The sequence below is a fragment of the Echiichthys vipera genome, assembly GCF_963691815.1.
Source record: "Echiichthys vipera genome assembly, chromosome: 3".
NCBI classification, from domain to species: domain Eukaryota; kingdom Metazoa; phylum Chordata; class Actinopteri; order Perciformes; family Trachinidae; genus Echiichthys; species Echiichthys vipera.
Window position 1 is genome coordinate 28,458,892 of NC_139828.1, and position 13,787 is coordinate 28,472,678.

Below are 13,787 nucleotides of genomic sequence, written 5' to 3' on the forward strand. Positions count from 1 at the left end.
GGTCATTAAAGGTATATATTTAGATTATATTATATTTAAGTTCTTTTCATTATATTATAGTTGTTTGCATTTAATGTAATGTGAAAAATATCATGTGAGAGGTTTTACTGAAATAAACATTCAATACAAATGCTAGAGTATGTATGAATGGTTTTCTTTCTAATACTGGACTTTAAACACAAACACCGTCGTTAAAATCCAAATTGTTAAGTATGAGTCGAGGCCTTTGGCATTGACTCACCCACATACTTTACAGAAGAGGGTCACAGAAGGACAAACTGGAGCTGTGTATGACAACAGAGTTAATGTCCCGGGCAAAAGACAAAGTGCTACCTGCCAGTAATAGACCTTGATAAAAGTCGATTTAACCATCACTTTAAAATCATGTCATCTTTGCACATTGCATAGCCTGTTTTGTTTTCGTTTTTTTCTCGTAACTGAAAAAAAAAACAGTAGGTGTCCAGCTAATGGGCATGCAAACGTTGAGTGCCAGTGCTCTTTAAAATGTTCAGTATGAAATTCAGTCAGTGTTGTGCAAGTTCACATAAGAGCTAGCTAAAAGTTCAGTTCACACAGTTTAAAACAAACTAGTTCATCCTAATTTCTTCCATTTAAAAAAAAAAATCTGCTACAGGCTATATTTTATTTCATGGACGCTTCAACTCAATTTGTGGTTTCAAATTCGTTGCTGATGTGGCTGGTGTTTGCATTTGTATTTTCAGACTCAGCGGACACAATTTGCATGACAAAGCAAGGTGAAACTGTCCCGATTTGCTATTAAAAGAAAATCATATGAACTGGCTTCAGCAGTAAAGGTAGCTGCGTCTGAATTGCCAGTTGAACTAGCAACACCAGTGTGTCGAAGTCTGTTCCCCTTTAGAATAGCGTATTCCTCCTTTTAAAATATGTAACAACCCCCTCCGTGGTTACGGTGAAGGATAAGGTTTGGTTCAGGTTTTGGTAGGAGGAAAAGCATATTGACGGGCAAACAGTCTTTGACACAACTTCGGCATGCCGGGATGCTATAAATCCGTGTGCTGTAAAATACAGTGTGTGAGCAACGTTAATTCTTGAAAGAGTGAACAACATTCACGTTCATTAGCTGCAAACAGATACGTCCGGTTCACAAAAAAACATGAGTACATTCAATGAACGGTGCTCTTTTAGCACGTTTGCGCGCAACACTTAATTCAAATATGATGTCACCAACATATTCTCACTCATGTGAAAACTAAAAGCAACTCATTTTGGGTCAACGCCTTCAGAAATACAGAGCTGCCACAATGAGAAAAAGTATTTCTAACAATATATTGTTATAACTGTAAGGGTTTCTTGTTATAACCAGAGAGTTTTCTCATTATAAAAAGATGTTATCACTGCTACAATGAGAGCCAGATTACAGAAGTTGCTCTGGTGGTTGAAGGTTAAGCAGAAGAACAATGACAGAACAAGCTGTCCCAACATCTTGAATGTCACTTTGATTAAGAGAGATGCTCTCTCTGATGCAGGCACAGGGAGGTGAAATCCTACAAAGCCTGCACACACTAATGACAGCCCTGTGTACACTGCTTAACAAGAGCACAATTTCATTTATGTTGTATCTAAAAGAAAGTGAGACTTACAATTCAAATACTCCGGCGTGTGTATTTTGCAAATATAGGAGTGGCGATGTTCCTTTGAACTTTTCTTGTTATGACAAAAAGTTTTCCATGAAAAGAGAGTAAGATATCGGGAATTGGAATATATTCTTTTTATAATGAGAACAGTTCTGTTCATCGCATAAAAAGTTACAGTAGTTGAGATATTTGGATTATTTTTTTTCATCTTGTAAAGAAAACGTTTTCTAATTATAACAAAATGCTTTATAATAAGGCACTTTTCTTTATCATGACACTGGAATCTGCACCCCCAGACCAGCTTCATACTGCCACAATGGTTTTGCCACTGTTTTGTCTAACTTACAGAGCAGTCAATAAAGAAAAATCCTATAAGATGTATTAGCTAGGTTTATAAGCCAAAGCATAGCATTAAAAATCCTATATAAAGTTTTTGCTTAAATATACAGTATTATTAATAAATACTATTAAGTAGTCTGGATGGACTATTCTATATTTCTATGCAGTTGCTGGACTAATCTAAAATGATTTGTTGCTTATAAATATAAACAATGTGCAAATTCAGGCAACTGGAAGCTCTCAATTGTTAAAACTCTACTCAAGATCTGGGTGCTCCTGAGAAATACTTAGTTGTATTTTGTGATGAAAACCCATAACCTCTACCATCCTTGTCCCTGAGTGGGGCACGCTGGTGTGCAGAAGGTGCCTCTGCAAATGCTTGATCCAATCCTCCTGGATAGACAGGGGACCCTGGAAGACTAGATCACAGAATCTGCAGAAATAGGAAGAGAAGCCAGTCACTGTTCTATATTGTATCGTTTGTTTTATTGTGTTAATTGTAATATGATCACTTCTGCACCCAGTTACATATTCCATATGTATACAGATTACTTCAGATATATCATCGTCCGTGGGCACCTAGAGCTCTACGTAGTTCTGTACAGAGACAGAACAATAAAGGAGAGGGCTTGGAGAAAAGTGAGTGAAGCCGTAGGACTGCATGGTTAGTTTTGAAAAGAAATATTTGTTAACTTGATTCCAGCTATATGATGTACTTAACTATGAATCAAGTTAGTACTAACACCGAAAGATGTAAGGGTGACTATTCCAGAGTTGGTAACGCAAGAAGAAAATTTGCTTTGCCTTTGGTCTGAACATACCTTTAGGACAAATTGTTGGGCTAGTGAAAAACCAGGGAAAATGCTCCTATGTTTACACTTCAGCATTTGAGCTACGACATGCAATGTAGCAGGCTTTCCTCATTCACTGTTCGTATATATAATAAAGAAAAGTAATGCACTGTAATCTGTGCATATTCCATGTATTTATTACTGTAGAAATCATGTCTTGAGCAAAGAAGGAAATCAGGTGACATAGTATAAGAGCACTAATCTCCATGTAGGGAGGTGGGTCAAGGTGGTGGATGGGTCCCAAAACACAGGACTTTAACCTGGGGCATCAGTGTTAGTGTCCTGGCGGTATCGGAGTCCTGGAAGTACTAAGCCAAACCACAACTTTTTTGTAATCTTAACCACATAGTTTTGGTCAAATTTTGTTGCCTAAACTTACTGTAAACGTTCTCTTTGTAACTTTTAGAAAACTCCCTATTAACGACAACTGATCGTCCCTGGGAGTCTCGATGAACTAGCTGATTTTATCCACTCAAGGCAGCATTTTGCTTCATCAGCTTACTAGCAATTTGGCCGCATTAGCAGGCAAGCTAATATCAGCTAACATCAGCAGCTAAAGCCACAATATATCCGTGGTTCCTCTCGGATCTTTATCAGCAAAAGGGTTTTGTTGTACCACCAAGGCACAGAGTCCACACATGCTATGCCTCTGCTACACACCCTCAGCCAGCCTGAACCCCAGCACCTGGGGTGTGATCCTGCACCACCCTAGTCCGACTCCCCGCTGGAGCAGCAAACTAGTTGCTGAAGTTACAGGAGAACCACCAACCTTAGGTCTCTTGGACTCTATCTATTTTTGTTGGCTGTAGGTGAGCTGAAGAGAGGTGAGGGTCTCAAAATTGTGCACAATGTCACATCCTTTGGAGTTTCCCCAGAAAAGAGTTATTTTCATAGAAGTCAGTCCACATGCTGTTATAGGTAACCGAGAAAGTTAGGAAAGGTCATTTTTACGTTGTGTAACAACCCGTTCGTCCATTGGCAATAAAAAAAACTATTAAAACGTGAAACACAGGACCTTTAACCGGTCATGTAACGTTAGTTTTGGTGCCAAAACCTTACCATCACCACTATTACTACTACATTTCACGGTGTTTAATAGAATTCAGTGATTTTGTGAGATATCATACAACTTTTTTGTATCACCTTTTGGAAGATATCATACAAACCTGTTGATGAGAATACAATGAATGTGGATGGCTTCCTTAGCAGCTGAATCCTTGTAATAAGTCATGCGTTTTTGTTCTAAGCAAAAGTGAGCCAGCCAATCAGCATCCTGTGGGGAGCTACTGGCAGTTGAGGTGGGAGCTAGGGCTGTTCAAAACAACAATGTCGGCAACTGAAGAGGTTGGCGACAGCATCAGTTTTTATCAGAACTGGAGAATATTTCTTCATCGAAAGAAGAGAACGACACTGAAGGCTATTCTTGATGGAAAAGATGTGTTCTTGCTTCTCCTGATTCACTTCAGCAAGAGTTTGACAGACAGATGGTTCATCCAATCACCTGCCAAGTATGTTTTGAATTTGCTGACCTTTTCTAATCAGTTTCCAATGACAGCTTCTCAGATGGCTCTGTATCAAAATCTGATGAGTCAGGTTAGCAATGTGGTCCATATTTTGAGTAAATCTGGGAAGTAAATCTGGAATAGGGTCGATACAATAGCCATGTCTCACTCAGAAGAGCAAGATAGGGTAGGTTAGGGTTGTGCTTCTCTAAGGTGAGGGCAGGGTTCCTCTAGGGCAGGGGTGTCAAACTGATCCGGTAAAGGGCCGTGTGGCTGCAGGTTTTCATTCCAACCAAGCAAGAACACACCTGACTCGACTCATTCAATCACCTGAACTGTCTTCACACAGTTGATTTGTTGGACCAGGTGTGTTTTTGATTGGTTGGAATGAAAACCTGCAGCCACACGGCCCTTTACTGGATCAGTTTGACACCCATGCTCTAGGGCATGAGGCTGCAGTAGAGGAGGCTGAACAAGAGAGGATACCACCAGATTACAGAGGGTTCAGAGCTTAGAGTAGCTCAGAGCTTGGAAGCAGACCTCACAATGAGTTGGGCAGTTGCTCCTCACAGTTTTATGCAGGGATGACAGCTAGTCTTATATCTGCAGCTGACCTCTCTCACTGGACTAGCTCTTAAGACTGCCTAGGAAATCTGTTGCTGTTCCCAGGAGGTGGGCCACTAGTAAGGTTGCAGGTGGTGGAAGACTGGACAGGTCATGGACTAGGACAATGTCTACTCTGTAAGCAGGCCCTTGAGTCACCAGAGCACAAACAAAGAAGCAAAGCAAAGAGCAGGAGAGCCTGTGGTAGAGTTCTATCCATACATGGCCTGGCAAAGCCATATAGCTTCATCATAAATTCGAGGTCACCAATGATCTTGGTAGTGATCCGAACAGCAATTCTTGCTCTTTCCTGTGAAAGATGGTGTTGTGTCAGGAATTGCCGCTCACAATTCAGGCTGGACTTCCTGGTTACAGATAAGCTGTGTCTATTTCACCAAGACTGTGCCTGATGGATAGGGTGGGTCTGAGCCATTGACAACACCGTAGGCAAGTTCTAGCAACTTGAATAGGACTCCAGCCACCTCCAGTAAACCAGTGCAGAGTAAGGAAGAGTGGTGTACTCTGGGAGCTTAGGTAAGGATGCAGAGAAAGAGGAGAGATTGGTCAGTAAGAAGGTCCTCAGGGCACCATTTGCACCATTGTCTTTCAGCATCCTGTAGGGTGGTTCAATTAGCATGCGCACAGCTATAGAGCTGGAGGGGTCACCTAAAGCAAGCGGTGTGTTGTGTATAAGTGAGAACGCGTCTAACACAGACAATCTCCAGAGTTCATATGAGAAAGTGGCTAGTCCGTCCTATCCACGTTTAAGTGCGTAATTCTGACAATTGTAATATGGTTGCCAGCAGGGAGTGTTTGTAGGTGCCCAGCTATAGCTATTCTTAAAGATTTATGGTGTGGTCCCAGAGAAGGAATGACAAGTTGTCAGTTTTGATTGGTGTCTTTTATTTATCCAAAGACGTTTCACTGAAACCAACAGTATCTTTTTCATGAATGCCCTGATTACATTTACACCTGCACAGTACAACCACAATGTGATCTGCTAACCACTGAGCAGTGGCAGTTGGGGTTATGGGCTTTGCTCAAGGACACCTCACCTTACTAATTTTTCCTGCCAGCCCTGAGATTGAACCCACGTCACAAGCTCGCTTCTCTTACCTTTAGGCCACCTCTGCCCCTGATCTTTATCTCCTCATCTCTTTTACTTAGGGCCTACATATGAAACATGTAACTGTGTACAGAGTGCTCTAACTTCACTCTTCAATGAGGGAACCATTGTTACATAAGTAACCTTTAACTCTATGTACCTGCAGGTGAGCGTGTATATCTCAGCATTCAAGGAGGGTAAAATCTTCCTTTTTAGCCCAGGCCTTGGTCTTGGCTTCTTCGGTTTATAATCATAGCCTAAAAATGCAAAACACTGCAGAGCTTAATCTGAGGGAATGTAATATTAAATTATCAGTATTAACTTATCACTGACAAGAGGTAATAATGAATAATCCCCAAGCCAAACTATTTCAATATTGATATTTACTATTATGGTCAACATCCTTTGTAAAATGTATGTTAGATGGCCTAATTCATTCATTCTTTAAATTGGTTCAACAACACATTGAGCCACTTGACTTTTGTGCATAAAAAACTATGTTGATGCAGGAAACACATTTTGTAAGAAACTTACCTGATCCTCCAACAGTGTCAATCCTCTTCCTGTGTGCAAAGGCTTGGAGATGACCGGGAAGCCTGGGGAAGGTGCTGTTACACATACAAATCTTATTGGAATCACATTCCCCTGAAAGATAGAACATTGAAAAACTACATTTAACTCAAAGAAAATGAAACAAGAGGATCAAAAATGTTGAGGTTGAATATTATAATGTTATCATTATATTTTCTATTTGTCAGATCTTAATGGAAAAAATAGTAGTTGATGTTATGCAGTTTTGCTGATATTTATGTCTCAAATTGTGGTTTAAGATCAACAGAAGTTAGATACGGTTGTATTTAAGGAGAAAAGCATTGTATGATAGTGTTTAAGTTCATGCAGTAATTGTATTATCAAACAAAACTGTTACTCCCAGTGTGCTCTAATATCGTCTTCGTCCTGGTTCCATTCTAAGCATCTGATTTGCACTCTCCTGTTAGAAAAGTGTTACTGGTTAAGTGTAACACAATCTTGTGTCTTCAGGGGGGTTATTTTCACACATACTACCTCATGTGATTCACAGAGGATTCATAAACTACACATAACATCACAGATGTGTTAGTCCTAGAAAACTGGCAATGATAGTGCTGTGGACCACTGAGTGTTAACCAGAATATTTGTTAAGCAGTTATCCAAAAAAGATCTCTTCAGTTTAAAGCAAAGCTGAGAGACCTCTACTAATACAAAAGTGCATACATATTGATCAATAATGTCTTTTCAGGATGTTCATGTAATTTGCGAGCTGTGTTGAACTTAAAATTGAATTGCAACGGGAAATCATCCCATGGTCTTTTTCGGCACTTACATACATCAAATAAGCCATCAAAATATTAATGGAGAAATCCCGGAGTCTTGCTAACAGCCTGACGTGGCAAACACTGATTAGCTCGGGGCAGTACGGTGAAGGCATTAATTAATACTGCAAAACAAGGCACCAATGGGCTCCTTCCTTTTGGATTGCATTTGGTAATCGACTTGAATGGACTTTACTAAGAGTAGAGGAGGTGGTCCCGGGGCCAGTTGGTAAGTTTTTCAAAACACTCTTTTAATAAACTCTTGGTTCTCTAACTACGTTATCGGTGTTTTTCTTTTTGTGTGTAAGGACTCTGATCATGCTACTGCAGCGGTATTAGCCACATCCGGCTGTTAGCGACTCTCACGGATTTCTCCATCAGTAGTATATACATGAAAAAAACTGTCTTTGAAGCTTATTTGATGTATGTAATAGCCGAAAAAGACCATGGGATGATTTTGCGCCAGAATTACCCTTTAAGGTGATGATCTAATGTGAACTTCTGTATGATTCAATGATGGAAATGTATTAGTACTACACCCTAATGCTATACTACAAATTGTGATCTAAATCCATTTTAGGATAGGACACACAAAGAAATTCATCTTTAGGAGTACTTTACAGTTGTCAATGTAACACCATAATAAGGGCATCACTAGACAATTCAGTTTAAAATAGAACTCAACAAAGAGCAATTTGATTCTAAATCCTTATCTTTTATCTTGTCTTTCTCAGTAGCTGACTGCAAGTTTGATTTGGACAGACATTAAACAAAATAGTCGAAGCACATATGATGGGCTTCCAACTAAACATCAAGAGGATCTCATGATTTTTTAATATGAACTTCAAAAGCACTTTGGCGACATTCAATCTACTGTATGTGTTTTTCTACACAAACCAGATGATTGTGAACTATTGTTTAACTGGTCTCCACCTGCTGTATATGGATATTTATAAAGAGATGTGAACTTCCCTGCAATCGAACAAAGCTAAAAACAAAATTGATTTGTATAGAAATAACATTTGTGATCCAATTTAGCAGTAATTCACTTCCAAGATAAAGGTGGGGGGATGTCTTAAAATTCTTCTTTTATCTTCTGAGTGGTTTTGCTAAATAACTTTAAATCATTACATACATGCTGACCCTTTTCTTTTTCTAAGATGAATTTGCTACTGGACCATCTCATCCTATAAAAATCTACTTTTGATATATATATATATATATATATATATATATACAGTATATAGATATTTTGATGCTTTGGAAGTAATGTAAGTGAATGTATATGAACAGTGTGAATACTGGGCTTAAACATGCAATATTTAAGAAATTGTTCAAACATGGATTAATTATTAAGCCAAGTGCATGAGACACCATACCATGAGCCCAGTTTGGTTCCACACTGGTCATCTGTGTCTCCTCTGTGTAATCTTTGGTCACCTCACAGAGCTTCCTGCTTGCATAGGCTTCCTGGTTTTTCCTCACTGTGCGCTCCGTTCTTTCCTGTTTCATCTTCAGCAGTTCAACTAAAGCGCTTGAAGAAGCCTTAGTGCTTCGTTGTGCTTCTACCTGAACCTTCTTCCTTTCTGAGAAGGCCTCTGCCTCCTGTTTTGGTACAAAGCTATCCAATACGGGGTGTGGTATCCTCATCTCATGCTGGATTTTCACTGGGATGCCCATGGGCATCAGGACCAGGCCATTGCTGCTGACAAACTTCTGAGAGACAAAGGACCTTGAAGGGAATTGGCTCTGGTTGAGGACCTGGAGGATGTTATGACGTTCCTTTTTGTCCTTGTCCTTTAGCAGTTCATTCAGGGTGCACAGCGGGGACTTACTGGTGCTGGTAACACTTCTACCTATTCGTTTCAGGTGTCCCCTCACATGGTTGGAGAGGCCAGTCTTAGTATCAAACCAACCCCAGCACAGCGGACATGTGTGCTCTCCTTGGATTTCTGGCTTAACAGCTGCAATATCAGATACAACTTGTCACACAATTTGAAATGAAACAACAAAAACATCAAGCTAATATTCAGATGCTGTTTTGGATTGCTTTAAAATGCACAAGCCTTCATAAAACAGTCTCACATACCAACGTAGTAATGTCAAATCTGAATCTGGAGGTCCTCTAGTCTTTACAGAGTTTAATAGTGAGCTCATTGTTGATCTGTTAGCTGTTCAATGAAAAAGCATTAGAAACCAAGTGTACACCACCTGCTCAGCAGATATTTGCGACAAACTGGTAAACGGAGTTAAGCAGCTGGCAGCTAAAGAGCCAGATATTTATTTTAGAAATTAAAAACCAAGCTAACTGCTGGATGTGTAAAAAAGCAACACATTTTTTTAATTCTCACCTTTTATAATATCTGTACATTGCAAGCAGTATGGTTAAGGATAGGGGAGATTGTGGTTAGCCATGATTAGCCAGTTAATAACAAGGCTAATTGTTTACAGCAGGGGTTTTGACATACCTTCAGACTATACCAAATACATAAAAAGGTCAGTAAAATTAGGGGTGTACGGATCCAACCCGCGAAGGAATACTTACTGTCCCTTTGAGTAGACGCCTATGTGAAAAATATCTATAACGGCTCACTTCGTGCCTGTTGTTGTTCTTGCAATAGTTTCAGCCTGATTAAATCTGTGGTTAAATCACCATCACAACGTCTCTTTCTACTTTGAAAAAACTAAAGGTAGACACAGAAAACCTGCAATTCAACAGCGAATGGACAGAGAAGTATTTATTTATAACTGTCACTGTTAATCCTGTGTGTTTACTCTGCAGCCAGTGTATATCAGTGTGAAGCAAAAATCTTAATTGGTAAAGTAAATCAGATAAAAGGTAGTGGAGTAAAAAGTAGAATATTTGACACTGAACTGTAGTGGTGTAGAAGTATAAAGTAACATGAAAAGAAAAAACAAGATACTCAAACTTGTACTTTAAGATAAATATACTGTGATATATTTAACCGTATAACAGAATACTGTTACGGTCTTTGCTTCAAATTATAGCTTGAATTTTAGTCCATACCGTACAGCAAGTACTACTCTTCAACCAAATCACACACATTCTTTTTTTTTCTATGTGCTCTTGTTTAGATAACTAATGTAATATTTTTTCACTCCAAAAAAATTTGGACCACCTCACACTTTGAATACTTCTGGTCTACAGCCATGCAAGCTGCTGTGTGAGGCTGCTAGCATTAACATGCTCAAAATGACAATACCAACGCATTGATAAGCAGATAAAATGTTAACCATGTTCACCACCTTAGTTTAGCATGTTAGCATGCTAACATTTGACAATCAGCACTAAACACTGATGGCAATTTTTCAGGTATTTGGTCATAAACTACATCACTGGCTGTACCACTTTTCATGGGATATCCAAACATGAGCTGTCAAGAGATTTCTCTTAAAACCAGTTGTGTTGAGTTGTTGGTGTTTTATTGATTCTGACATTAGCTGAACTAATACTTGTACCTTTTCTTATTTTCCTCGTGACACAGGGGATCCTTCTGCGCATTCGTGGCTGATGGTCCCGCAATGCCACCTGCTCTGGCGAAACCATGTGCCGAGCATTGTAGCTCAAGCCAACTCGGTGAAGGTGGCCTCGCACATGATTGGACAGACCCACTCCGGACACAAACATGGCAGGGCAATATGGGCAGGGCTTGTGTTCTACCCCTGGTGTGGGGCAATCATCAAAGCTGTCACTTGTAGACTTGCAAAAGGACTCTGGGGAATCATCACACACTGTGGTTTCGATATACTCCTCCTTGATTATGAGCTGCTCTACGTCACTGCAGTCTTCATCTCCATCATCATTTTCATCCTTGAGTACACAAGGTCTTTGGTCTTTGGCTGAAAACCTGTGCTTCTTTCTGAAATACCTCAGAGCATACGGGTTCCTTACATTCTCACTTTCCAAGAAGCTGCCTGAAGTTGTTGCGTTATTGCTGCCCTCGTAGCCTTTCTCAAAGTCCTTATCTGCTGACTGTGTATTGGGCCTCTGGCAAAGCCTTGCCGATATATCGCCATTCATATTGTCAATGGTGTTATGCGAGGGTGTTGACATTTTTCTTATTGACAGAGAATTTTGGTTTGCTTTTGCTTGTAAACTCCCACTTGCCGGGTCGTTGCTGCTACCCTGACAGAACATCTGGTCTAATTTAAGATTTCTGGCTGATAGTAAAAAATCAGTGGTTGCAGGACAGTTTGCCTGCTTTGAGCTGCCAAATGCCTTGCAGTCATTGTTTTCACCGTCTTCTTCCAAACAGGTGAGATCAGTTGCCACATCTAATGTTTCTACTGGTTGTAGGAGTAATTTTCTATGCCTGTCGACCCTCCACAAAGACGGCGACAGCATGTTTTTGGTGCAGCCGACACATTTAAAGTGAGGAGAATTTGCAGGTTTGTCATTTTGAATGTAAATGTCCCCTTTTTCACTGGAACAGTGGGGGAAATAAGCCCTTTCTCCACAAGTCGAATTAGACAAATTTGGTTTAGATATGGCAATCATTGTGGGCTGGTCAGCAACATTTTTATAATTACCAGAGTGTGATCGCAGAGGCTCCAGACCAGAATGTCTTTCTGATATTACTTTGTCTCTGCTTGTGAAAAAAACCATTTTGCGCTGAAACTGGTCCACTGTCTCTGCATCATTAGTATGAGTCATTTTCTTGTATTGAGCCTGGTGTGTGTTAAGGTGTGTGACATGTAAGTGTGCTTCAAGTGCCTGCTGTGTCAGTGTAATGTAGTTACACTCCTCACAGAAGTAGTAGTGCTTCAGATTATCATGTGTTTTTGCGTGCTGGACAGACAATTTAGGACAATTGCAACCAGATACACACTGAGGGCACTGCACTGTGGTACCCCTGTCTTCCAATCCAGTGTTCTTGAGACCTTTGATTTCCTCCAAAAGTTTCTCAAGCTTGTCTTGGTGAATAATGATGTGCCTCATGAGGGAGTTGCTATCACAGAACAAACGCCCACACTCCCTGCATATAAAAGGTTGTGAGACATTCTCACTGTTCACCTGATTATGCTTGCCTAAATGATACATCATATGTCTATGGAAATGTCTTTTTTCTTTGAAATTAACATTGCATATTGTGCACAAAAAGAAATGTGGATCTTGTTCAACTTGTTCTCTCTTCAACTGTTCTACTTTTGAACTAAAATTGTCTCCATCTTCAGGGTCATTTTCCTCATTACAGCCTTCCTGTGATGTGCTATAAATATGGGGGTCCAAGTTCGAAGCTGTGCTCCTAGAAAGATCATTGAGTGGCACTACAGAATATTTAGTATCAGACTGGGTACTCAAAGAATCGTCTTTGTCGGCAATGTCAACATTTTCAACATCACTACCACAGCGAAACCAGAAACGCCCGAATGTGTGATTTAAGCCGTTGTTAACCTTTTGTAGAGAGCCACACATGCTTTTTACATGTGTATTGTGCTTGCTGTCTCTTTGGTGCATCACTTCAGTCTTCAACCTTCTGTCATTGTGCAAGAAGCACTCTCTTACTGAATCCCATCTGATTACTTCAGCATCATAATCATCTAAGGAGCTTTCTGACCATTCTACGTCCCGTTGAGATCTTGTTTTCACTGTCTGTTTTGTCAAAGGTTGGCTAATGTGCATTTGCTCTGCACTGTTTGCACCTGACAGTGTGGAATAGGCCAGTTTGGACTCATTCTCCTCCGAGTGAGACAGTGGCGTGTTGACACCTGGCTGTGTGGCCAGTGTTTTTACGACGAGCCCCGCTGTGTTCTTCCAAGCGTCTGATTGAAGCTCACTAGGTGGTGGTAACACCTCGGGGCTCGTGTCCTTCTCCGCTTGCCACGCGGTATCCAGGACATTGTTGGATAAAACAGTGCCTTTGTTCAGGACACAGTGTACCTCTGAGGTGGGGTGTGAACCAGGTCCATTAACAAGTGCTCCGGAAGGCAATGAATTGCCTGCATGAGGAACAGCAGGGACACTGCTGTATACAAATGGATTCGGCTGGGTTCCATTTAAAGGGTTTTCGTGTTCATCTAAGGACAGACCTGCAGCATTGTTCTTCAGGGAGAATGTGTGACTCAGTAATGGCTCCTGAGTACGACCTGGGCGGTCAGACACAGATTCCAGGTCTTTGTCCTCTTGTGCATTTGGCTTCAGATCAGACATAGCCGCAGTTCTTTCTGAAATATGAAAGAATATCATAAAAAGATTAAGTGTACTATTTCTAATCATTCCAAGCAAGCCAAGTAAAGAGAGCAATGTCTTAAAACTCTCATATTTTCTTTATTCCAGTACAGTATTCAACAATGCAAAGACAATTTTCAGAAAGAAATGATGCAATGTAAATTACAAAATGAAACACTGTTGCCCTACTGCTTCATTTTATCTCATTCACACTGATAATGTGGTGCTG

General features: G+C 40.3%; 1 protein-coding gene across 1 annotated transcript in view; it reads right to left on the reverse strand.

The window, feature by feature from the left end:
• Window positions 1–2,210: 2,210 nt before the first annotated feature.
• The window catches only part of znf644b (zinc finger protein 644b), a gene marked incomplete at its 3' end in the record, with an annotated part of 29,907 nt that continues 18,330 nt past the window's right edge, over window positions 2,211–13,787 (reverse strand). Inside the window, exons 3-7 of the mRNA XM_083911478.1 lie at window positions 10,849–13,554; window positions 8,748–9,332; window positions 6,551–6,661; window positions 6,177–6,273; window positions 2,211–2,388 (exon numbers count right to left, since the gene is read on the reverse strand). Coding sequence (XP_083767604.1) covers window positions 2,211–2,388; window positions 6,177–6,273; window positions 6,551–6,661; window positions 8,748–9,332; window positions 10,849–13,540 — 3,663 coding nt within the window. The 5' untranslated portion in view covers window positions 13,541–13,554. The remainder of the gene's footprint in view (window positions 2,389–6,176; window positions 6,274–6,550; window positions 6,662–8,747; window positions 9,333–10,848; window positions 13,555–13,787) is intronic.